This window comes from Myxocyprinus asiaticus, chromosome 45, assembly GCF_019703515.2.
Source record: "Myxocyprinus asiaticus isolate MX2 ecotype Aquarium Trade chromosome 45, UBuf_Myxa_2, whole genome shotgun sequence".
Lineage (NCBI taxonomy): Eukaryota > Metazoa > Chordata > Actinopteri > Cypriniformes > Catostomidae > Myxocyprinus > Myxocyprinus asiaticus.
This window is the reverse complement of record NC_059388.1, coordinates 10,663,355-10,689,299: the sequence shown is the minus strand read 5'-3', so window position 1 is coordinate 10,689,299 and position 25,945 is coordinate 10,663,355. Positions and strand designations below refer to the sequence as shown.

At 40.5% G+C, this 25,945-nt stretch overlaps 1 protein-coding gene and 1 long non-coding RNA gene across 2 annotated transcripts in view; one reads left to right on the top strand and one right to left on the bottom strand.

Annotated features, from left to right (window-relative positions):
• The window catches only part of LOC127435439 (uncharacterized), a 183,066-nt gene that overhangs the window by 122,662 nt on the left and 34,459 nt on the right, over nt 1-25,945 (top strand). The window lies entirely within an intron of this gene.
• On the bottom strand, nt 808-22,544 carry LOC127435414 (platelet glycoprotein 4-like). Its single transcript, XM_051688892.1, has 12 exons — nt 22,290-22,544; nt 11,783-11,943; nt 11,319-11,463; nt 9,474-9,620; nt 8,955-9,046; nt 8,717-8,766; nt 7,189-7,258; nt 6,281-6,465; nt 4,395-4,513; nt 3,782-3,855; nt 3,633-3,687; nt 808-1,267 (listed from the first exon to the last, which is right to left on the bottom strand). The coding sequence occupies exons 1-12, from the start codon at nt 22,410-22,412 to the stop codon at nt 1,085-1,087; spliced, it is 1,404 nt and encodes a 467-aa protein (XP_051544852.1). The 5' UTR covers nt 22,413-22,544; the 3' UTR covers nt 808-1,084.

Genomic DNA, 25,945 nt, shown 5'->3' with positions numbered 1-25,945 from the left:
AATGCTTAGTATATGAAATAGTGTATATAAAATATAGTATACTGTAACATAGTTTGTTATATATAGTGTACTATATAGTATATAAAAAGTAGTATATAAAATACTGTGTATACTCTAGTATAAGTAAATAATTCATTATTTATATAGTATACTATATAGTATATAAAGAAAAGTGTATAGTAAAGTTTAGGAGAGCATATAAAATAGCATATATAAAAAGTTTTGAATGTACTACAGTATAATATACTAGTGAACTAGTATAGAAATAATAGTATATTGTAGTATAGGAGAGTATTTAAAATAGTGTATTTAACACGTTTATAATATACTACAATATACTAGTATTCTATGTTGTATTTAAAATAGTAATATAACTATATCTGTCAACAAGCTTTTATCCCAAAGTAAAAAATCTATCCTGTTTTGTCTGGTCTTAAGCAGTTCTCTAAACCAGAGCAGCAGTAGCAGCTGACTGAGGGCACTTTATAATTCATAAAGCAGAGAACGGACTACTCCCAGCCCTGCTTTCATATTAAACAAACCCATGTGCCCTACTCGACCACTGGCCTCTTGTTCAACACACACCCTTCCCTTTTTGTTTAGCAGCCATTCAGGGGCTGGAAAACAAATCATATAGATTTACAGGGTATAATTGAGAAATCTGTTCCAGAATTCCTTTGGTTGTTCTTGCACAAGTAGGCAAAACTTTGGAAATCTGATATGTGTACATGGCAACACCTATGCAAATAGTGTGGAAGGCGATTCCCGAAACATCCGAGTTCATCAAAATAAAAAGGCGGCCAGGTTGAACAGTTCTTTATTTGACTGAAACTGTGCTGACATACAAAACTATACCATATTTAAATTAATCACAGTATGACCACAGAATTACAGCATTTTGCCCTGATAACAACTGAAAGTTGAACTTGATACAATATCAAGCAAAAACATAAAGAAATGATTTTACTCCACAAAAATGCAGAGATTAAAAATTATATAAATAGAATTGCAGTTATCTGAACTTAAATAAAATGACAATATAAACTTATCAAAAATCAAACACACAAAGCACCAAACATTCCCACTAACCAATCATCTTATTCTTTGATGTTGTTTTCATGCTCACCACAATTACCCCAATCAAACAGAGAACAAATATGATTGAGCCTGCCGTTATCAGTCCAATCTGAAGTCCCTCCAATAAATCAAGCTGTGAAATCAGCTCTTTCTTGAACAAATCAGCCGTTTCATCATCCAGAATTGCAGTCTGCAATAAAGAAAAAATGGATATCAGCAGAGAGACGGCATTTCATTCTGCTCTGATGAAACAATCACACAGTACAACGGTTATATACACTATGAGATTAGCTGTTTATTGACCATAATAATTATTCTGATGTATTAGATATAAGATTTCAGAAATTATTTTATTGGTCACATTGTATCTAATGTACCCATCTGAAGTGGAGATAACAGATTGGCAGTGGATGATAAGCTTTATATGGATCTAAGTGCTTTATTTGGATTTAAATGATTTAGTTGGACCTAAGTGCTTTATTTGGACCAATATGGTTTAAATGGACTTAAGTTATTTATTTGAATATTCCTCAGTTGAACCTAAGTGCTTTATTTGACCCAATATGGTTTAGTTGACAAAAGTGCTTTACTTGGAACTAGGCGCCTCATTTGGACCTGTATGCTTTTGTTGGAACTAAGTGCTTTATTTGGAACTAAGGGCATTGTTTGGTCTTTTATGCTTCAGTTGGACCTAAGTTCTTAATTTTGGATGTACAGTAGGTACTCAACCAGAATGGGCTTAGTATTCTGCAATCACTGCTATAATTAGTCATTAGTAGCTCTAAACCAGAAAAGGGGCACTATAACCACAGAATTTCAACAGGCCAGAGCTGAACGCCTCAAAGCTCTTTCTCACAATGTCACAACCATTTAGTTGGAGGTAGTAAGGCACATTAAGCTTGTTTTGTCAACCGTTATATGCAAGAAACAAACGCAAGAACACCACCACAGCATTGATTTGCTGGTTGGACGTTGCAATAAAGACGCATGATAAACACTTACGGGATAAACACCCGCAACATTCAGCATTCATGAGGACGCCCACGCAGCGGGGCTTATTTGTTTCCACTTATTCATTCACATTTCATTAAAGAGAATTATCATTTGTAAGTACTTGTATACATATGCACAGACGTTATGAGCAAGCATCATTAGGCAGCATATTCAAAAAATTGTAACTTCCAAAAACTGTCTAGACTCTAAACCTGTACTTTGTTTTAATGTGCCGATAGGCTAGGCCATATTTTCTATTTTTAAACAGGATTATCAAATGGGAATTATATATATCATTGTGTCAAATGTTATACTCTCCTGGTAATAAAAGCGAAAGCGAAACTTTACAGAATTGTTCTTCATGGTAGCAAAATAATTATCGAATGAAATGAATGAAATCTTGTATGAAAGAAGTAATGAAATATTGTAAAATCTTTAAATGAGAATGACAATTTTCCATTATATGCTTACATTTCCAGTATATGCTTTAGTTGGATTTAAGTGCTTTATTTGGACCTATATGGTTAAGCTGGAAATGTAAGCACAGCGTAGTTCTAGCGGGAAGACTAGCAGCTGTACATCATCGCACCATTAGCTATGTAACTCCTAGCCAATCACATGTAAGCCAATGCCTTATAAGTCTGCTCATAATCTATCACATTGCGTTTCAGTGTGCTAACACTCCACCACCCCACCACCACCAGTTGAGTCCCGTCCTGCACGGGGGTAGGCTCCTCGCCCCTGCCTTCGGCAGGATATGACGGTTCCGAGTACAACTTCTTCGGACTGCCAGACGGGGATTATGCCAAAGAGAGACATTACATTTCTGTTTTATAGTCATCAAATAAATGTCATCTTAAATTTCACTCAAGTCTGCGAGTCTTTCTGATAGAACTAAGAGCTTTATTTGGACCAATATGGTTTAGTTTGAACTAAGTGCTTTATTTGGAACTATTTGGTTTATTTGGAACGAAGTGTTTTGTTTGGACCTTTATATTTTTGGACCCAAGTGATTGGATCTACAGTATATGGTTTAGTTGGTGAAAGTTCTTAATTCGAATGTATATGCTTTATTTGGACCTAAATGCTTGATTTGGACCTGTATGCTTTAGTTGGAAATAAGTGAATTAATTGGACCTATATGCTTTAGTTTGACCAAAGTGCTTTATTTGGACCTGCTGTATATGGTTTAGTTGCACGAAAGTGCTTTATTTGGACCTATACGCTTTAGTTGGAAATAAGTAAATTATTTGAATCAGTATTATTTAGTTGGACCTAAGTGCTTCATTTGGACCTATATGCTTTAGTTGGACCTAGGTGCTTCATTTGGACCTATATGCTTTAGTTGGACCTAAGTGCTTTATTTGGAGCTACAGTATATGCTTCAGTTTGACCTACGTGCTTTATTTGTAATAATATAGTTTACTGAACCTAAGTGCTTTATTTGGACCTATATGCTATAGTTTAAACTAGTGATTTATTTGGACCTGCATATGCTTTATTTGGACATATATGCTTTGAACTACATTCTTTAGTTGAATAGGTACTTCACTCTCACTAACCTCATTCACCCACAGAATAGGAAAGATTGTGTTGTCCTTGATTTTGTCCAAAATTCTGAGAGAGAGTGAGAGAAACAATACTTTATGTTAGGCTGGTTATGTATGTAGCAAGGTACATTCATGACAATATCTGATGTCAGTTTACATACGTGATGTCTTCTGATGGGCCATACAACATGTTGAGCTGAAGCCTTTTTGCAAATCTCAGAGTGAACCCTGTAATCTGAAATATGAAAAAAATTCATAATCAATACATTGCCGCATCTTTAACTTCATGCAAAACTAATTGATGGATGTAAATGAATATTTTCCAACTTTGATGATTATATCATATTTTATCATATAACAAACATTTGGCATTTTCTGTGCATTTAGAAACTACATTTTTTAATTCTCTCAATTAAATAGTGCCTGCCACTGCAAAACTCGCTGCCATGATACTAGGGTGTTTTTGGTGGTTACTAGGTGGTAAATTACTGGTCCAAGTCAAAAGAGCCCACCACCAAGTCTCTATGAAATTCTGGTATCTAAATATGACTCGGGTCTGTCCTTCAATAGTTTGACACGAAAGTGGTGTGGATTTACAAATTAGGCTTAGGGGTTTGTTCAAATCTCAAACAATATTAGCAATAGTAACATTGATGATGAATATTATATCATATTTTATCATAAAGCAAAACTAGAAACTATAATTTTTAAATGTCTTTTCATTGTATTTAGACATGATGACTTATAAATCTAAAGGTGAAATGGGTTCCTCACTGGTTCCACGTCCATAAATATGGAGTGCTCATCAAAGCTCGGGCTCAGTCCCTCCACCCCATGCAGGATATCTTCACTGGCATAGAGGAAGTGGGGTAGAGAGATGTACACTGGAGATCCTATGGGCAAGTGCACAACATTTCACTTATTGACCATAAAATACTGGGAGTACATAAGAACAATTGGACACACTTTATATGAGGTGTCTTGAATTACTATGTTTTTATTATGCACATATGTGTTGTTGCATTGTACTTACATTAAAAAGTACCTGCATTTAATTACATATTTAGTTACACTGTTAACCTTACCCCTAACCCTAAACCTAAACCAACCCATACAGTACCTTAACCTCAGTAGCAGCAAATGTGAATCTTGTGAGAATTTTGCAGAACATGTAGTTACACAATAAATATTGTATGTATTTTATTGGTAGAACACATTAAAGACACCTAATATAAAGTGGGACCGAACAATTTATGTTCAAAAATATCAAATATAAATGTAAACAGGACATTATAAAATATATGCTGATTGGCTGATTGCCCTTCCAAAAATTGGGAGTTCTTGGCAAATTTGCCGCAAACCTGCAGTAAATCGATTATACAAATAATTTTCACATGCAAATGAGCTTGAGGCAAACTTGCAGCAAATTGTCCATTGTTGCCAAAGGTTTGCTGCAGGTTCATCATTACTGGTGAAGAGCTGGTGAATGTTTGTTCATTTGCATGTGATAGAATGGAGGATAGAAGGAGAGGGGAAATATGGGACAAAACACGATTTTTTTCAGAATAAGTCAGGACACTAGAAAAAGTGCTTAAATACGGGACTGTCCCAGGGAAAACGGGAAGTCTGGCCACCATAGCGCTAGCTCAACTGATAAAGCGGTGTCCTTGCAAAGCAAATGACTGGGGTATGAGACATCCTGAAGAGCACGCGACATGACACGTGAACCGAAGGTGTCGTAGAAGACCTACAAAATCACTTGGTTGCTTTGGCAATTGTGTTTTTCATGTTACTGTAATGAGGAGGAGGGCGTGGCCAGGCTGTGATGGAGCATGGCCTGCACTGAATCAGCTGATCAGCGGGAGAGCGAGATAAGGGGCAGCGCGGCCGCATGCATCTCTCTCTCGAACTGGCGTCTCTGGCTGCCCCTTATCACGCTCTCCCGCTGATCAGCTGATTCAGCGCTGACCGTGCTCCATCACGGCCCGGCCACGCCCTCCTTCTCATCACAGTCACATTTGCTTTTTTATTACACAATCAGTTAGGTTTAGGTTTAAGGTTTAGAGTAGAGACGTCGGTTTTGTTGATAGGGCATTAACCTAAAAACCTCATCATTTGGGAGAAAATGTAACTTGCTCTTAGCGCCACACAGTGGACATTTCACCTCAGAACTGCCACAATACGTGTAATGAACCACGTAATCTCAAAAAATGTCGCCACAGTCATCTAATTTTCATGAGATCAAGCTCAGAATAGCACAGTAGTTTGCAAATTGCGATGTAGTTACTATGATGCGAAACACCTGTTCACCACATCCTTGTACAGGACCCAGAGTGCATCGCAATTTTTGTTGTATTGCAACATTCTGTTATATCAGGGATTTTATATTTTAGCGGAAGAATTGCCATTAAAGACAATTTGCTTACTAAAATAATGTTTAAAAAATATTTATAATATGTTTACTATGCCTTAACCCTTTAATAATAGCAATAAGACACTCAAGACCATGCTATAATGTGAATAAAGTCATGGTAAAGTGGTTGCAGGCATTTCACTATGCCATCCATACCTTACAGCACCCTTTACCCATGACCCTTTCATACCTTACTGTTTAACTGAAAATGAGGGGACAGAGGATTAACAACTAATGGGAAACCAACCTCTACAAGAAGAGATGTCAAGAAGTCCTGCCATAGTGCAGTTTTTGGTGACAATAGTGTCTGTGCAGTAGCACTGGTTATCTGGGTTGACCACTGGAGATTCCAGAGCCTCAGGAGGCAGCACGTACCGATACACATCGATACCCTTCAGATCTACAGTGCCTTCATATACAGTAGATATTGACCTAGAAGACAAGCACGGTGTTCACTGCAAAAGCATTTGTTGGAGCAAAGATGTTAGCCAAATATTACAGAAGACACAGAGATGTGAAAGTGAATGTGAGTGGAATCAGAAACGTTAAAGGAGGAGAAAATGGACCGTTTGTTGGGAAATTAATTGTAGAAATACTAACACTTAATATGGTGGCTGTAAAAATGGCAGTTCCACCTTACAGGTAAAAGATGCCATTTGCCTTTATGAGTGTTTGTTTATTCTTGAAAATGTCCTTTTGTTTTGTGTTATTTGAGCTAAAGATGCACAATTTATCATACCAATGTTGTTAGATATTATTGTTGATTTGAAACATGTTATTTAATCGTAATCTTGACCAAATTCTGTCTTTTATATCTATGACCCTGCAGAGTGTGTTGTACGCAAGACACAAGTGTGGCCTGACCTCTTGTGGAACCGACAAACAATATAGTGGATGCAAAACACCTCCACTCTGAGGCTGTACCGTGAATATATGTGTAAAGGGTTGTGAATATCATATCTGATCATGAGGATTCAAGATCATATATAATCAGATGCAAAAAGATGAAAGTCCATGTCTCTCCAAGTCCATTAAAACATGAACCCACATAGAAAAAAGGGGACTTTGATTGATAGATTATGAAAAGATTGCTGATGTGTGCTTTTTTAAAATAAACTTCAGGTCAAAAGCATGACTGAATCAGACTGAAAATACCTGCAGATGTCAGAGGAGAAGAAAGACAGAGGTTTTTTCTTGTCTAAGAACGGAGCAAAGGATGCACCATCTGTTGACATATGAACATAAATGTGAATAACAATTAAAAATAGCATTATATTTGTAGACCTTAATAACAGGATTCCAAAAAACAAATGGTTGCCTTGGAGAAGTGCTAAAGGCCAACGGCTCATTAAAAGGCTCATTATCAATAGATCATTAATAGTTTAACCAGGTAAAAGAACCAGGAGTTCTGAGTGCTTTTTCTTTATGAGACACATTCATTTGTAGTGCCATAAAAGCCACTGTTTTAGACCTACAGCTCTGGGACAAAAGTTGTATACTTCCGTATATCAATCTAATAATGTATGGGCAAATGTCCTAATTGTAATCCCCAAGTCTAGCCTTAAAGGTGCACTCAGTAATTTTTTCCTCATTTAAAATGTATTTCTTCCAAAGAAATGAATAGTAATTTTGAAACATAAAATCATTAACACTCGTGTGAGATGAAGACTCCAGTCATATCAGTAACCTTATAAAAGCTGTTTTATTCTACATAGAGCAGGGGCGCCTCATAGGGGCAGCCATGTTTGCATTACATGACCAGCTGAATACTACTCGCTTAATCTCAGAAACTGCCCTTTTAGTGGACACTTTCATTCATGGATTAAATTACTCCTGGTTTACTGTGCATAGTGAATTTCTACAGTGGTATTGGTAACAAACAAAAAAATTACTGCGTTTGAATGATGCTGCATCCAGGCCACTAGGTGTCAGTGTAAGCCAGACTTCGACATACTTAAAAAAATAATTGAGTGCACCTTTAAAGGGATATTTCACCCAACAATGTTGTTCCAAACCTGATTTACGTTCTTCCATGGAAAACAAAATGAGTTATTTTGCAGGAAATGTTCAGTTAATGTTCCTGTTAACAGAATGTGACATAAAATTTGGACTGAAGTGGAAGTGCCATTGAGATGTAAGATCTCCGGCATTTACAAGGATTTACAGTGAATAAATACTTACATTTACAAATATGCCTCACACAAAACTAGAGTTTAGCTTCAGTAGACTTTTAATATAGTGCATTAGTAGTATGGAATACATTTATGTTACTTATTTTTTTTTTTTTAGCTCAACAGACCCAGTCTCCATTCACTTTCATTGTATGGGAAATAGCAGCCAGGGCATTCTTCAAAATAACTCCACTGAAATAATGTTAGACTAACTAATGTTCCACAGAAGAAAGAAAATCATTCAGGATTGGAATGATATGAGGGTGAGTAAATGATAACAGAATTATTAACTATTCCTTTAAGGACTTCAATATGAAGTCTCGTGTATAAGGCGTGATGTGATATTATGCTCTGAAACAGTAGGATTTATAAAGTTAAAAATAGGTGGTGTGACTTCACAGATGGATGGTATTCTATTATTAACAAGTATCCTCCAGTACATGCTTCAGATTATCAATTGCTTTAAGACATTAACTGATGTTATTTATGTTATATGTAAAATGTAAACTTGCCTGTTCCGTTGATCATGTTGCAGTAAGAGTCATTCCAGTAACTCAAAGATCTGTACAACATTAGCATTGGTCAGTGATGTTTCTTTTTTTAGGATAGTTTTTATTATTATTATAATATCTGGCTAATGTTAGGTTAAGAATAAGTAGGATTCTTTTCTACATAGTTACACTAAAGTATACAAATGAAATATTTAGGATACAACTTGACATTCTTCATGTTAATGTAACACATACTTACTTTTCACCCTGCCAGCGGTCAATCGTGGCTACCTTATTGACATCATCTTTGCCTGTGAATACAGTGTAAGGTCCATCGTTGGTGCCATTGTACTAAAAGAATACAATCAGAGGTGTTGAGGGTGACTTTTTTTTTTTTAGCATTAAGTATTCAGATTAAAAAAAAAAACATTTATACAGTTGATATCTGCACATAACTTTGGAGTCCAAACAGGAAATAATTATATATACAAAATCTGATTAATTATATAGAATAAAGTTATATATTCACATTTACAACTACAGGATTTATTCAGGATTTATCAGTATACATTTTAGAATTATATTGCTATATTTAGAATTATAATACTTATTTCTTATTAAAGTGTTTCTCTCTTCAGCTGATGGTCACTCACAATAAAACTTTTATAATTGTAGCAGTTCTGTTTAAATATATGTACACTTGAGAATGTTGAGGCTATAGCTTTAAAGGCATAAGCAGCATAAGCATATGAATGCTGTCAAAAGCTATCATTCTTACTGGATAGAAAACTCCAAGCATGCTGTTGAGCATTGGGTCTTTGTAGCCCCACAACAGTTCCCTAACAGTCCTGTTCTGGAAGAGCGAAGAATTTGAGCGATTTATGAACCAATTTGCCAACTTATGATCGAGGAAACTGTAGACACCCTGTAAGAGAAGAAAAGAGAGTTGATAAAGTCAATCACAGCATAATTAGACAACCATAACCTGTCATAAACTTAGGCAGACTCATATGTAATGTACAGTACAACCTTGGAATCAACTTCCAAATTTAGCCACGTACTAAAGCTACATTTACACTGTCCCCGAAATGTATACGATCACACAAGACACACTTAATATTAGATAACAAAATATCAAATCAAGTCGTATCTGCAAACAAAATATGCTAGAGCTTTTTCCACTTTTCTTGACCATTTTATATAGATTTTTGTTCAACAGTAAGTTCCAGTCCTCTAATCTGTTTGGATGAGCGATGTCCCAAGAGTGCTGATATACAGTTTTATCTATTTGCATCTTTCCACTTCTCCATGCTTGTGGCTTCCCAAATAGTGATAGGGATTTTGATTAATCTTTCATTTTGATTTAATTCACTGGTTCGTTCAGTGACCATTTTTGGAGATTGCATATTTACGCAAGTAGGTGGCAACAAATGAGCGTCTTATAAGTTTAGAGTAAGTCATTCAATCATTGACTCTAATTTGTTGATAAATACAGTCATTCACTACCAACACATTAGAAGTGAACGAGAACGACTCATTTACTTTAAAATATTTGATCAAAAACACCATCGAAACCCCACTAGCTCAAATGCACTAACTGTCTATTTTTTGGTCTGAAACTTTAGTTATTTAATATTATTTGCTTGTTTGTGGAACTATTGTATAAAAGCAATATATCACACTCACACTCTTGCTGTTTATATTTTGCATTATAATTAGTGCTGTCAGTCGATTAAATTTTTTTATCGCGATTAATCACAAATGTTTTGGTAATTAATCGCGTTAATCGCAGATTTTTTACGTGCTGAAATTGAACACTATATATACTTATTTTCCTGTCAAAATGCATTTATTTCCATCTTAGGAAATAAAATAAAACAATATGTAACAATATGATTATTTATTAACATTTTCCAAACAAAGCCTTCCGCAGTATAAAGATAGAAATACACTAAAATAGCACCAATTCAAGTAACATTAAACGTTTCCCAAAGTCTAAGTGGGAGACTGTGGCTATCTGCTTTGCTACAGCAATTGTGAAGCAACGTTTACTGTTCACATCAGGGTGTCAACATCAGCATCAAGCACCGTTTTAAACTCCACATGAAATGCGCTTGCAGACAAAAACGTCTCATTCTGCGTTTTGGTGATAGTTGCTTCTGTGGTAATTAAAATGCGGCTTACATAGGCTGAAAAATTCTTTATTTTTGTCACAAGTTCCATCTGGTCTTGTTTGGTACATAAAATAGCGTTAATAGGTCCTTTCACCATCATTGTATATATGACTGAAGTGTTGTTGTGTGTGTGTTGTGAAGTATGCATCAGTGTAATGACTCTGGGTGGACACAATACAAAGTTTTGACCTTCCAACCAGTGTTTTTGCTGGTTATGCATTAACAAACAGACTTAAGTGCTGTGCTGACTCTGACAGATAAGAGCAGATATCAACCACTTATCTTTTGACATGACAAAGTTAATTGGCTTCAGAACGTAGCATTTTATCTCTGGTGACTTTCAAAGTCAACTGAGGAATATGACAACTAATCAAAATCTTATATATAGATGCAGAGAGAGAAAAAGACACAACGAGATGGTATGAAGAGGGTTGTGTTGAAATACATACTGCTACAGCTAGGTTGAGGGATGTGATAACGTCCTCTTCTGATCCAACTGACATGCTAGAATCAAAGATGGCCCCAGCCGGCAGCACAAAGGACACGGTGTCGTTAGCATAGAAGGTGATGTTTGTTTTGGGGATGAAACGCGTCCTAGGGTGAAAGTTAGGAAATACCTTATTTGAAATATCAGTATAGCCATTTAGTTGCTCAAAATGGCAAGAAAAAGGCTTTTCTGGTACTTTTTTGTCCTTCCTTCAAGAGTTGGGGAACTCACAATGTAAATTTTACCCATCATATTTGCATTTGCAAATGGACAAATAAGTGAATTTGCAAAGATTAAAGTAGATTTGAGATTAAAGAAAAAATAAATCATCACCTTATTATAAGTTTGATATAAGTATGTCTATAGATGTATACAGATGTATACCTACTGTATAAGACTGCACTTACTGTATGAGACAGGTCTTACTTGTATGTGTACGGTCCTTTCTGTTGAAGTTTTGGTTTTGCCCCTTGAGTGAGAACATCATAAGGGTTTTGCACGTCAAATATCCAGAACTGCCTGTACACTGAGATGTCCGCTGATGTCCAGGTGTCAAACGCCATAGTCCCTTCTTCCAACACCACTTCCTGTAGAGACAGAAATATGTATTATACTATATTTTAAACATATAAATCTATAATTAATATTACTATATTTAAAAAAATGTATGCTCATCCAACTGAAAAATAACAGCTAAAACCAGTCTACATTGGTCTCCCAACATGTTCAGGCTGGCCATTTGGCTGTTTTTAAAAGAGTTTTGGGCATTTTTTTAGCTGGTCAGCCTGAAAGTCCTGCTTGCTGACCAGCTAAATCAGAGAATCAGAGTGTCAGCTTGGCCAGGTTTCGAGGCCAGATTAAAACAGCTAAAACAGATCCTAATGATCTGACTAATTCAAGAGTGTATAGTAGATATAAATTATTGGATGGCATGTAATTGTCTGCAGTTAAATTCAGATAAAACAAAGGTTATCATAGTCAGTCATAGTTTAAATAAGAATCAGATTGAGACAGCTCTTAATCAAGTGGTCCTGAATATTCAGCAGGTGGTGAGAACTTTGGGCGTCTATTTGACACAAATTTAAATTTTGAATATCACGTCAGGATGTGAGTTCAGTCTTGTTTTTATCAGTTAAGGAACATTTCCAAGTTGAGAGTTTTAGGGATACAGAGAAGCTTATTCGTGCTTTTATTTTGTCTCATCTAAATTATTATAATGCACTTTTCCCTATCTGTCACTCACTCGACGTTGGTGTCGATGTAGTGACACTAGGGGTCACTCTTGGGAGCCCGAGACACCTCTGGTCTTTGATAAAAGGCCAATGAAAATTGGCGAGTGGTATTTGCATGCCACTCCCCCGGACATACGGATATAAAAGGAGCTGGTACGCAACCACTCATTCAGATTTTCTCTTCGGTGCCGAACGGTCATGCTCATTGAGCTGAATACTACTGGTCATTCACCTCTGCTGGATCTGACGGCGCATTTCAGCGGCTTCTCCCCCCTCTGCACTGGTGCACTGCAGAGAACGCCCCTGAACGCTTTGGCAGAAAAACTAGAGAGTATATTTTCTGGAAGAGCATTTTTCTCCTCTAAAAGAGTATATATTTCTCTAAAAGAGCGCACACACGGAATGTCTTTTTAAAGACGCGTCTTTTTAAAGATGCTTTTCCAATTATGTGTTATTCCTGGTTGTGCTCGTTATCTCTCGCCTTCTAACGGTCACGATCACTGTCTTTCGTGTCTGGGGACTACTCACACGGAGACAGCGTTCATGGATGGTCATGTTCTCATTGTGAGAATATGTCCATGGCAACGTTGCGGTCGTGGCTCGCCTTCGTAAGAAAGCGAGCCACCCCAGAGGCTCCCGCCTTGGTCCTTTTACACATGGGTATGAGGCCAGTGCGGCTAGCACTGGGGGCGATTTGGGGACCCTAATGGGACCGCCTCCGCCGGGTATCCCCCCGCGGACCTCCTATTCCCCAGCATGTTCGTCTGCCCTGATCGGGCTCTGGAGCGCAGCATCGGAGAGCGGGCTCATCCAGTCGGAAGCCTCAGCTGGGCTCCTCCCTTGCTTTCCCAGGCAGCCGCGAGTGTCGGTTAGAGTGGATTTCACCGCTCTTCCCTGAACCCTCGCGGCTCGGTGACTGGTTCCTGGGCTCGCGGCGCCGCTCAAAGCCACGCCCCGCCCCCGTTCCTTTCTTCCCGGAAGTGCATGAAGAGCTGACAAGGTCGCGGGAGGCACTTTTTACTGCCCGGTCCCGATCGTTTCAGCTTCCCCGCCCTCACTACCCTCGATGGTGGGGCGGCCAAGGGCTATTCGGCAATCCCCCAGTTGATAAAGGTGCTCGCGGTGCATCTATGCCCGCAGAGCGCCGCCACCTGGCGCGGGTGCCCAAAGCCCCCGTCCAAGGCCTGTAGGTTTATGTCATCTCTGACGGCCAAGGCCTACGGTGCCGCTGGACAAGCCGCCTCCGCCCTGCACGCCATGGCTCTCCTGCAAGTCCGCCAAGGTGCTAAAGGAACTGCACAAGGGTAGTTCCGCCCCGGGATTGATGCAGGAACTGCGCTCTGCGACTGACCTCGCTCTCCGAGCAACGGAGGTCACTGCGCGGTCTCTCGGGCGGACGATGGCCACACTAGTGGTCCAGGAGCGCCACCTTTGGCTCAACCTGGTTGAGATGGGTGAGGCCGACAAGACACGATTCCTTGCTGCCCCCATTTCCCAGGCGGGCCTATTCTGCGACACCGTCGAGGACTTTGCCCAGCAGTTCTCGATGGTAGAGCAGTAGATGGATGCTAGCTGGCATATCCTGACCCGGCGCGGCTCAAGATCCCGCACCCTGTCTACTTAACGCCAAGGGCGTCCCCCTGCAGTGACTGCACCAGCTCTGCTGCAGCCCACCCCTTCGGCCCGGCCCCGGCGTGGAGCCCAATGCAGGAAGCAGATGCCACCCGTCTTGCGGCCGCCCAGAACCCGTGAAAGGCTTCAAAGTGCCCTTGATACGGGCAACCCAGGGACAACGAAACCCAATGCTCTGGAGCTGGTAAGCAGATCTTCATCTTTTTGTTACCTTTTGCATTTAATTGTGCTGCATGCCCAAGTGGCTGCAGTACTCAAGAGCTTAGCAAGAGCGGTTTCCTTGTTCCCTGGGTCACGTATCCGGTGTGTACGGCTGTCATCATGACCACCGTCCACCACTCCATTTGGCAGGTTTGGCGCTGCAACGGCGGTCTCCCGCCCCTGAGTGCCCAGCTGTGGCACAAATCCACCCCCGATGTGACAGTCTCCATGGGTCACGATGACAGGCCTGTTCCGGGGGTGGTCACAAGGAGCCAGGTAAGTGTTTCGATGTCGGACTCAGAACGGCCACGACGTGGTGTGGCACCTCGAGCTCCGCCCCGCCGCGAGGCCCCACCTGCCGGTACATCCGATGACGTTGTCCCTTTGGTCCCCCTTGCGCGGAACTTGGATGCATGGCTTGCGCTTTCCAATCCGTCACGAGGGCTGGTCTGGACCGTCCGACTCAGCTGCACGATTCACTTTGCCGGGCATCTGCCCAGGTTCAACAGTGTCCACTTCACCTTGGTGAAAAACGAAAACGCTGCTACCTTGCGCGGAGATCGCTTCCCTCCTACAGAAGGGCGCGATAGAACCTGTCCCTCCAGCCGAGATGAAGAAGGGATTTTTCAGCCCCTACTTCATCGTACCGAAAAAAGGCGGTGGGTTGAGGCCAATCTTGGACCTGTGAGTTCTGAACTAGGCTTTACACAGACTCCCGTTCAAGATGCTGACGCGAAAACGCATTCTGGCGAGCGTCCGGCATCAAGATTGGTTCGCGGTAGGATGCGTACATCCAGGCCTCGATCCTTTCTCGACACAGACCCTTCCTGCGGTTCGCGTTCGAGGGTCAGGCGTATCAGTACAAAGTCCTCCCTTTCAGCCTGTCCTTGTCTCCTCGCGTCTTTACGAAGGCCGCCGAGGCTGCCCTTGCCCCGTTAAGGGAGGTGGGCATTTGTGTTCTCAACTATCTCGACGACTGGCTAATCCTAGCTCACTCTCGAGATGTGTTGTGCGCACACAGGGACCTGGTGCTCTCACACCTCAGCCGATTAGGGCTTCGGGTCAACTGGGAAAAGAGCAAGCTCCTCCCGGTTCAGAGCATCTCTTTTCTCGGTTTGGAGTTGGACTCAGTCTCCTTGACGGCGCGCCTTATGAACGAGCGCGCCCAGTCGGTGCTGGCCTGTTTGAAGGCGTTCAAAAAGGGAACAGCGGTTCCACTGAAACTCCCTCAGAGGCTCCTGGGGCATATGGCATCCTCGGCGGTGGCCACCCTACTCCAGTTGATGCATATGAGGCCGCTTCAGACTCGAGTTCCGAGACGGCCATGGTGCCACGGGACACACCGCGTGACCATCACGTTGGTCTGTCACCGTCTTTTCAGCTCTTGGACCGACCTCTCGTTCCTACGGGCAGGTGTTCCTCTAGAACTGGTCCCCAGGCACATCGTGGTCACGACAGACGCCTCTGAAATGGGCTGGGGTGCCGTTTGCAACGGGCACGCAGCCACCGGCCTCTGGACAGGTCCGCAACTGCATTGGCACATCAACTGCCTCATTGTTGGCAATTCTGCTCACCCTGCGGAGGTTTTGGCCGTTGATCCAAGGCAAGCACGTGTTAGTTCAGACAGACAAGGTGGTTTGCGCTCAAGGTGGTTTGCGCTCTCGTTGTATGTCACAACTCGCCCGCCGTCTCCTCCTCTGGAGTCAGCAGCACCTCAAGTCACTGCAAGCCACTCACATCTCGGGCAACCTCAACACTACGGCGGACACGCCGTCACAACAGGTTACCCTCAGGGGAGAGTGGTGACTCCACCTTCAGGTGGTCCAGCTGATTTGGAGTCGCTTCGACAGGCACAGGTGCACCTGTTCGCCTCCCAAGAATCCTCCCCACTGCCCGCTCTGGTACGCCCTGACCGAGGCCTCCCTTGGCATAGACGCGCTGGCACACAGCTGGGCCCCTGGCATTCGCAAATATGCATTTTCCCCCAGTGAGCCTGCTTGCACAGACACTGTGCAAGGTCAGGGAGGACGAGGAGCAGGTCGCCCTGGTAGCTCCCTACTGGCCCACCCAGACGTGGTGCTCGGACCTCACGCTCCTCGCGACAGCTCCCCCCTGGTAAATTCCCCTGAGGAAGGACCTTCTTTCTCAGGGAAGGGGCACCATCCGGCACCCGTGCCCAGACTTCTGGAATCTCCATGTCTGGCCCCTGGCTGGGACACGGAAGACATAAGCTGTCTCCCACCTGAAATGGTAGACACGATCACTCGGGCTAGGGCTCCCTCTGCGAGGCGCCTGTATGCCTTTTAAGTGGGGTCTGTTTGCTAAGTGGTGTTCTTCCCGTCGGGAAGACCCCCAGAGATGCGCAGTCAGATCAGTGCTTTCCTTCCTGCAAGAGAGGTTGGAAGGGAGGCTGTCCCCTTCCACCTTGAAGGTGTACGTTGCTGCCATAGCAGCACACCACGACGCAGTCAATGGTAAATCCTTAGGGAAGCACAACCTGATCATCAGGTTCCTAAGAGGCGCCAGGAAGCTGAATTCCTCCAGGCCGCGCCTCGTTCCCTCATTGGACCTCTGTAGTTCTTCAGGGTCTACAGAGAGCCCCCTTTGAGCCTTTGCAGTCAGCCGAGCTTAAGGCACTCTCCTTGAAGACTGCCCTCTTGACTGCGCTCACTTCCATCAAGAGGGTAGGTGACCTGCAAGCGTTCTCTGTCAGCGAAACATGCCTGGAGTTCGGTCCAGGTTACTCTCACGTGATCCTGAGACCCTGACCAGGCTATGTGCCCAAGGTTCCCACCACCCATTTAGGGACTACCTGCAAGTGCTGCCCCAGGAGGAGGCAGACCCAGCCCTGTCGTCGCTGTGTCCGGTGCGCACTTTACGCATCTATTTGGATCGCACGCAGAGCTTTAGAATCTCTGAGCAGCTCTTTGTCTGCTTTTAATGCACAGCGGAAAGGAAGCACTGTCTCCAAGCAGAGGATCGCCCGCTGGCTCGTTGACGCCATAACTATGGCATATCTCGCCCAAAACATGCCGCCCCCGGTAGGGCTACGAGCCTATTCTACCCGTGGTGTAGCGGCTTCTTGGGCCTTGGCCAGAGGTGGCTCTCTAACAGACATTTGCAGAGCAGCGGGCTGGGCAACACCCAACACATTTGCAAGGTCCTACAACCTCCGGGTGGAACCGGTTTCGTCCCAGGTATTGGCACGCAACAAGTGGATAAGCCCAGGATAGCCGGCCGGGTGTATCACTTGCACATAGCGCCTTCCACCTCCTTTTGAGCTGAAGACGTGTGCCATTAATTCCCAGTAGTGTTCACAAAATTTGTTCCCTGGTTGACTTTCTCCGAGCCCTGTGGCAGTCGAGTTTTCAGAGAGACTTGCTGCCGGCCCAGTACACGTGCTAACTAAGAGCCCTGTTCTGGGGTAGGTGCTCCGCATGTGGCGGTTCCTTGTAAGGCTAACCCCATGCGATCTATTTCTTCCGCTAATTCGTTTCCCTGCTGGCAAACTGCGTCTTCCTTGGGCAGAGCCCCTCTGCCCCAGTCTCCATGTTTGTAGTAACTCATTGGGCAGGATCTACCTTGAAGGCTCTCCACATGGTTGGAAAGACCATGTGATGTATTCTTCCACTTAAATATCCCCCCCTCTCTTGGAGCGAGGTGTGGTCTCCTGGCGGCCCAGTCGGATAATCCCCCTTTTTTAGGGAGTGGAAAAAGAGAAGGGGAAAAGAGACCATGACTGGGTTAAGCCTGTCTCTATCTTTGGGTAGTCGACTTGTCCCCAAAAAGGGCCGTTCGACACTCATAACTATGTTGGGGGAGGTTACGTGTCGACCTGGTGTGCTGGCTACGAGACACACAGCAAGTCTGCCCACCACACACCGCTAGTTCACGTAACACAGTTCAGCCTTGTGGCATTTTGTATAGGGACCCCTAGTGTCACTACATCAACACCAACGTCGAGTGAGTGACAGATAGGGAACGTCATGGTTATTGTTGTAACCTCCGTTCCCTGATGGAGGGAACGAGACGTTGGTCCCTCCTGCCACAACGCTGAACTACCCGCTGAAATGACCGGACCTTATATCGGCTCCTCAGCGTAAAACCTGAATGAGTGGTTGCATACCAGCTCCTTTTATACCCGTATGTCCGGGTGAGTGGCATGCAAATACCACTCGCCAATTTTCATTGGCCTTTTATCAAAGACCAGAGGTGTCTTGGGCTCCCAAGAGTGACCCCTAGTGTCACTACATCGACACCAACGTCTCGTTCCCTCCATCGGGGAACGGAGGTTACACCAGTAACCATGACGTTTTCAACTTTAAATCAAGTTTTAGCTTCTTTGCATTGGTTATCAATTAATTTTTGGGTTGATTTTAAGATTTTATTAATTACATAATAGGCATTACATGGGTTGGTGCCAGATTATGTAACAGAACTTTTAAGACCTTATGAAACAGTTAGACCTCTTAAATCTTGTCGTGAACTGTTGACTGTTCCAAGATCCAGATGCAAAACAATAGGTGATAGAGCGTTTGTAGTGAAGGCCCTATGATTATGAAACAGCCTGCCCTGGGATATTAGATCTGCTAAATCTGTGTCTGTTTTTAAGTCTCGTTTAAAATCACATTTTTATAAACTTGCTCTTACTACTTTGTATTTATTTAAACCTATGTTTTACTGAGTGTGTTTGATTATATGTTTTGTGAAGCACTTTGTGCTTGTTTTAATAAGTGTGCTTGATTTTATATTTTTTGAAGCACTTTGTGCTACATTGCTAAAAGGTGCTATATAAATAAAGTTAATATTATTATAAAACCAGCTAACTAGCTTAGAATACTGAACCTCTCCAAATGTTTTGTGATTCACTCTGATTGTTTTATATTTAAGTGTATAAGAGCATACAAATATAACTACAGTACAACTCAATGTCAATAATGTAAAATATTTTACTATATATATATATATATATATATATATATATACACACACACACAAGGGATGTGCACAAGTAATCGATTAATCGAGTACTCACTCAAATTTAAATATTTGACTAATAAAAACACTACTGAAATATTGCAATTTGATTTTCTTTTGTGCCTTTACCTGCCGTGGCCAACACTGAAACTGCTTCTCACCTAAATATTGCCATTATTTCTCCCAAAAAGAACATTCTGCCATTATTTAAAGTGATTATCACTTCAGAAGACTTGGAATGTATGTTTCTATGTGTGAGTACAAATGTTGTACCCCCCCCCCCATCTACATCTTGATGGTTATGCATAGTGATCATTTTTCAAAAACAGGTTAAAAAATTCAAAATTTCAAAAAATCTATTATTTGTTTTTTTACGTGTTAAAGTACTCGACTACAAAATTACTAAAAATGCCTATCCCATATACAGGTGCATCTCAATAAATTAGAATGTCGTGGAAAAGTTCATTTATTTCAGTAATTCAACTCAAATTGTGAAACTCGTGTATTAAATAAATTCAATGCACACAGACTGAAGCAGTTTAAGTCTTTGGTTCTTTTAATTGTGATGATTTTGGCTCACATTTAACAAAAACCCACCAATTCACTATCTCAAAAAATTAGAATATGGTGACATGCCAATCAGCTAATCAACTCAAAACACCTGCAAAGGTTTCCTGAGCCTTCAAAATGGTCTCTCAGTTTGGTTCACTAGGCTACACAATCATGGGGAAGACTGCTGATCTGACAGTTGTCCAGAAGACAATCATTGACACCCTTCACAAGGAGGGTAAGCCACAAACATTCATTGCCAAAGAAGCTGGCTGTTCACAGAGTGCTGTATCCAAGCATGTTAACAGAAAGTTGAGTGGAAGGAAAAAGTGTGGAAGAAAAAGATGCACAACCAACCAAGAGAACCGCAGCCTTATGATTGTCAAGCAAAATCGATTCAAGAATTTGGGTGAACTTCATAAGGAATGGACTGAGGCTGGGGTCAAGGCATCAAGAGCCACCACACACAGACATGTCAAGGAATTTGGCTACAGTTGTCGTATTCCTCTTGTTAAGCCACTCCTCAACCACAGACAACGTCAGAGGTGTCTTACCTGGGCTAAGGAGAAGAAGAACTGGACTGTTGCCCAGTGTTCCAAAGTCCTCTTTTCAGATGAGAGCAAGTTTTGTATTTCATTTGGAAACCAAGGTCCTAGAGTCTGGAGGAAGGGTCATAGCCCAAGTTGCTTGAAGTCCAGTGTTAAGTTTCCACAGTCTGTGATGATTTGGGGTGCAATGTCATCTGTTGGTGTTGGTCCATTGTGTTTTTTGAAAACCAAAGTCACTGCACCCGTTTACCAAGAAATTTTGGAGCACTTCATGCTTCCTTCTGCTGACCAGCTTTTTAAAGATGCTGATTTCATTTTCCAGCAGGATTTGGCACCTGCCCACACTGCCAAAAGCACCAAAAGTTGGTTAAATGACCATGGTGTTGGTGTGCTTGACTGGCCAGCAAACTCACCAGACCTGAACCCCATAGAGAATCTATGGGGTATTGTCAAGAGGAAAATGAGAAACAAGAGACCAAAAAATGCAGATGAGCTGAAGGGCACTGTCAAAGAAACCTGGGCTTTCATACCACCTCAGCAGTGCCACAAACTGATCACCTCCATGCCACACCGAATTGAGTTAGTAATTAAAGCAAAAAGGAGCCCCTACCAAGTATTGAGTACATATACAGTAAATGAACATACTTTCCAGAAGGCCAACAATTCACTAAAAATGTTTTTTTTTATTGGTCTTATGATGTATTCTAATTTTTTGAGATAGTGAATTGGTGGGTTTTTGTTAAATGTGAGCCAAAATCATCACAATTAAAAGAACCAAAGACTTAAACTGCTTCAGTCTGTGTGCATTGAATTTATTTAATACACGAGTTTCACAATTTGAGTTGAATTACTGAAATAAATGAACTTTTCCACGACATTCTAATTTATTGAGATGCACCTGTATATATATTTGACTTTCTGTATTGACACATACCTTAAAAGCTTGACTACAAATACAGCTATTGTACATTCCCACCTATATTGTCCAGGAAAAAGATTGTTCATTGCCCGCATGTTGACATTTTGCCCCAATAGCGGGCATGTTGTCACCTTGTATGAGTTAAGTTGTCATACTGGGAACCTGTTGTTTATTAACAATGATTTGAGATTAATGCCTATATAAAATATACTGTCTAAAGTAAAAAAATACATAATTTATAGAGCTTCTATAACACATCTTTATTTAAAAATGTATTATAGGCTTTTTTAATGGCTTTTCAGCAATATTTAAACTGTAACAATTATATTATATTATAAAAATTGTGTAAAACATATCAATTTGACCTCAACATCACTGTGCCAATATGCCCCAGCCTGACCTTTATAAAACATACAGGTGTCCTGAGAACACAGTTTAACCTTTTGCTTAAATCTACTTTCATTATATGGTTAATAATATTACACTGATAAATATAATATTGCACTGTAATAAACTAAGTTGTGTTCTCCAGTCACAGCGTAATATACAGTATATCCACATACATAATAACCAAATTAAGAAGGAATATTTCTCTCCCTAAATCATTCACTAATTTTGCATGAATTTACAGTGAAAACCAATGCTTTATGGACACATGGTGACCCATAAACCCCATTTTATTTCATCGCATAAATGATTAATATGTCCAATATGACATTGCACCTCACATTGAATGTTCTTAAATGATTCCCCATTTTTTCTGCTCTCTATATGTGCATGCATCTTCATCATGCACATGTGTCACCCTGCACCTGTCTTTCTGAGCATCTGCAAACGCATGTGTGATGAATATTGATTTGAAATCGACGTCTTACCTTGTTCACCGTGTTCTTAATGACAAGGTTACCCACAGGGATGAGAATAACCCCCAGCACGGCGATCAGTGCGCCCAGCACCGTCCCTGTAATGAGCCCGCATCTCTGGTCACAGCAGGTCATGATGGCGTGCGGCAGCCTGGACCAACACTGACCGACGTCGCGTCGGGTGCCAGCATTAGGTCGTCCTGGGAATTATGTAAGTGTCAGGGATCGAAGGTTGTATAGGAGGAGATAGAGGACTCGAGTTGTAAGTAGCGCACCCGGAGACCCTCGTTAAGACGGAGTTATCGCTGCGTGATAGTGCACTACTGGGCGGGGAGCGGGCGAATTGCACACAGTGATATGAAGCCAAGGCCATGTCACAATCAATCCAGACAGATCAAATAGTGACTTTGACATTTCAAACTCACAATAGAATAGAGTAATTGTAACATAGAATAGAATAAAATAGTATAGTATGGAATAAAAGTCACAATAGTGTAGACAAGTATATAACTGATTAGAAAAAAAAGAAAGAAAAAAAAAGAATAAATCTAAAATACAGAATAATATTCACCTAAGATTTAGAATAGATCAGTCATATTAAAAATAGTTTAATGCATCTAAATGAAAGACTAAAAGTAGAATAATATTAATCCATGAAATAAAATAGAATAAATGTAAAATTTAGAAAATTATATTTATAATATAGAATAGAAATTACATACACAATAGAACAGAATAGATATGACATCTATTGTAAATGTAAGACTTAGAATAGAGTAAAACATATTTAAGATTTAAAATAGAACTATAGAATAAAATAAAATGGTATAGTATAGAATAAAAGTAACATATACAGTAGAATGGAATAGAAAACAATATAATAGATCTGACATACAGTGGAAAGTATGTGAACCCTTTGGAACTACCTGCATTTATGTAGACATTTGTCTTAAAATCTGGTTTGATTTTTCATTTTAGTTAAAATAATGAACAAACACAATCTGTTTTAACTAAAAGCACACAAATTATTGTATTGTTCTTGTACATATTGAATACATCATTCAAACATTCACAGTGTAAGCTGAAAAAAGTATGTAAACCCCTAGGCTAATGACAACAACTAAAGCTAATTAGAGTCAGGAGTTGGCAAACCTGGCATCCAGTTAATGAAACGAGATTGGAGGTGTGTGTAAAAGCTACTTTGATGTATAAAAAGCACTCCAAAATTTTGAGTTTGCTATTCACAAGAAGTATCTGCTGATGTAGACAATGCCTCACAAAAAAGAGATCTCAGAAGACCTACGATCAAGAATTGTTGCTTTGCAAAAAGCAGGAAAGGGTAACAAATTTATCTTGAAGAGCTTAGATATTATTCATCTGTCCACAGTTAGACAAATTGTCTATAAATGGAGACAATTTAGTACTGTGGTTACTCTCCCTAGAAGTGGCCGTCCAGCCAAGATGACTCAAAGAGCACACCGCAGAATGCTCAATGAGGTAAAAAAAGAACCCTAGAGTCACAGCTAAAGACTTGAAGGAATTAGTGGAACTGGTTAACATCTCTGTTCATGAGTCCACTATATGGAAAACATTAAAAAGACATGGTGTCCCTGGAAGGACACCACGGAGAAAGCCGCTGCTTTCCAACAAAAACAATTGATGTGCACATGAAGTTTGCCAAAGACCACCTTGACACTCCACAATGCTACAGGGAAAATGTTTAATGGACTGTTGAAACTAAGATTGAATTGTTTGGGAAGAACACACAACACTACGTATGGTGTAAAAAGACACCGCATACCAACATGAAAACATCCCAACGGTGAAGTATGGTGGAGGGAGCATCATGATTTGGGGCTGCTTTGCCATCATTGAGGGAAAAATGTATTCAAAGTTTATCAAGATATCCTACAGGATAATTTCAGTGTTGCTGTGTGCCAGCTGAAGCTCAGTAGAAGTTGGGTGATGCAGCAGGACAATGACCCTAAACATCGAAGTAAATTCACTACAGAATGGCTTCAAAAAAAGAAAATCCACCTTTTGGAGTGGTCCATTCAGAGCCCAGACCTTAACCCAATAGAGATGCTTTGGAATGAGCTCAAGAGAGCCGTTCACACCAGACATCCTAAGAATATGGCTGAGCTGAAGCAGTTCTATAAGGAAGAATGGTCCAAAATTAATTCTGAACGTTGTGCAGGTCTAATCCGCAATTACCAGAAAAGCTTGGTTGAGGTTATTGCTGCCACAGGAGGATCGGCCTGTTATAAAATTCAAGGGTTCTCTTACTTTTTCCACAGCACTGTGAATGTTTAATGGGATGTGTTCAATAAAAACTGATGAAAATGCGATAATTTTATGACCAATTAATGCAGAAAACCAGCTAATTCAAAAGGGTTCACATTCTCTTTCTTGCCAATGTACAGAATAAATGCAATAAATCTAAATTTAAAGCTTAGAGTAGAATATATTTAAAATAAAATAAAATAGAATACAAAATAATATTATAATGTAAAAAATATCAGTAATTTTAACGGTAAAACGGTAAAAGAAATGTAAAAAAAATTGGTAAACGTGCAGTTACCTTCACATATACAGCAAAAAATTATAATATATTTAACAAGACAATACATGTAATTTTACGGTTAACAATTGTAAATAATTTTTTATTTTTTATTTAAAAAACTATGATTTTACAGTATAAGTAACAATTAAGGTGAAAAACAATAATCGTGGATTTCCAGAAGTCCTTGCATGACCCATCACATTTCATTATATTTTATAGGAATAGTTGTTTCTTCTTCTTTTCAATATCAGTTATTTACAATGGGTTGTTCTATGTTATATTTTATGTAGTTTAGATAATGTTTATTACATTATTTTAGTGTTACATCATGGATTAACCTGATGGTGTTTAGTGTTTATGGGAGTGACACTGAGCACTGTTTCTACATGTGTATTAACTATTGCTCCTGAAGGGCCTCTCTTGATGAACTTTAAATCATCATGTGTCCTTTTGTAGTCACTACGGTGATTAGCAATACATTTTAAAGTGAAAAGCAGACTTTTATAGTTCTAAAAGGTAGGTATATTAAGTTTCATTACTTAATAAGTTATTAAATGTCATTTAATAATATAAACTGTAGTGAACCGTAAAATATACTGGCATCAAAATGACATCCCGAAAAGCCTGAAACTTTGTCACCATATTTTTTATGGTAAATTTCAGGCAGCAACGGCTACCGATATTTCACAGATTGTTTTTACAGTGAAGAATAGGTTTCGATGTGGGCAGGAAATTTGTTCAGGTTGTCATGATTCATGGAATATGATAAACATGTTTGCAGATTTTATAATTCCCTGACATTTAATGAACCATATCATTTTATTACCAGTTGTGGAAGTATAAACATAAAACACAGTTTATTGGCATATCAAATAAAAAGCATGTAATAAACCAGCTAAGCAAGAAAAATTAAATGGTTGTTTGTTTTAATTATTGCTGTTGTACATTGCACAGGAAAAACAATGACACCTTTTACTATATGTCACTTCTTACACATTGTGTGTGCTATATGCAGGACAAATCTTTGATGATCAAAACTCTGGTGAGTGGAACTCTGTTCTTCTACTGTCCTCTAGTGTTTAATTGCCATATTTCTTAACAGAGG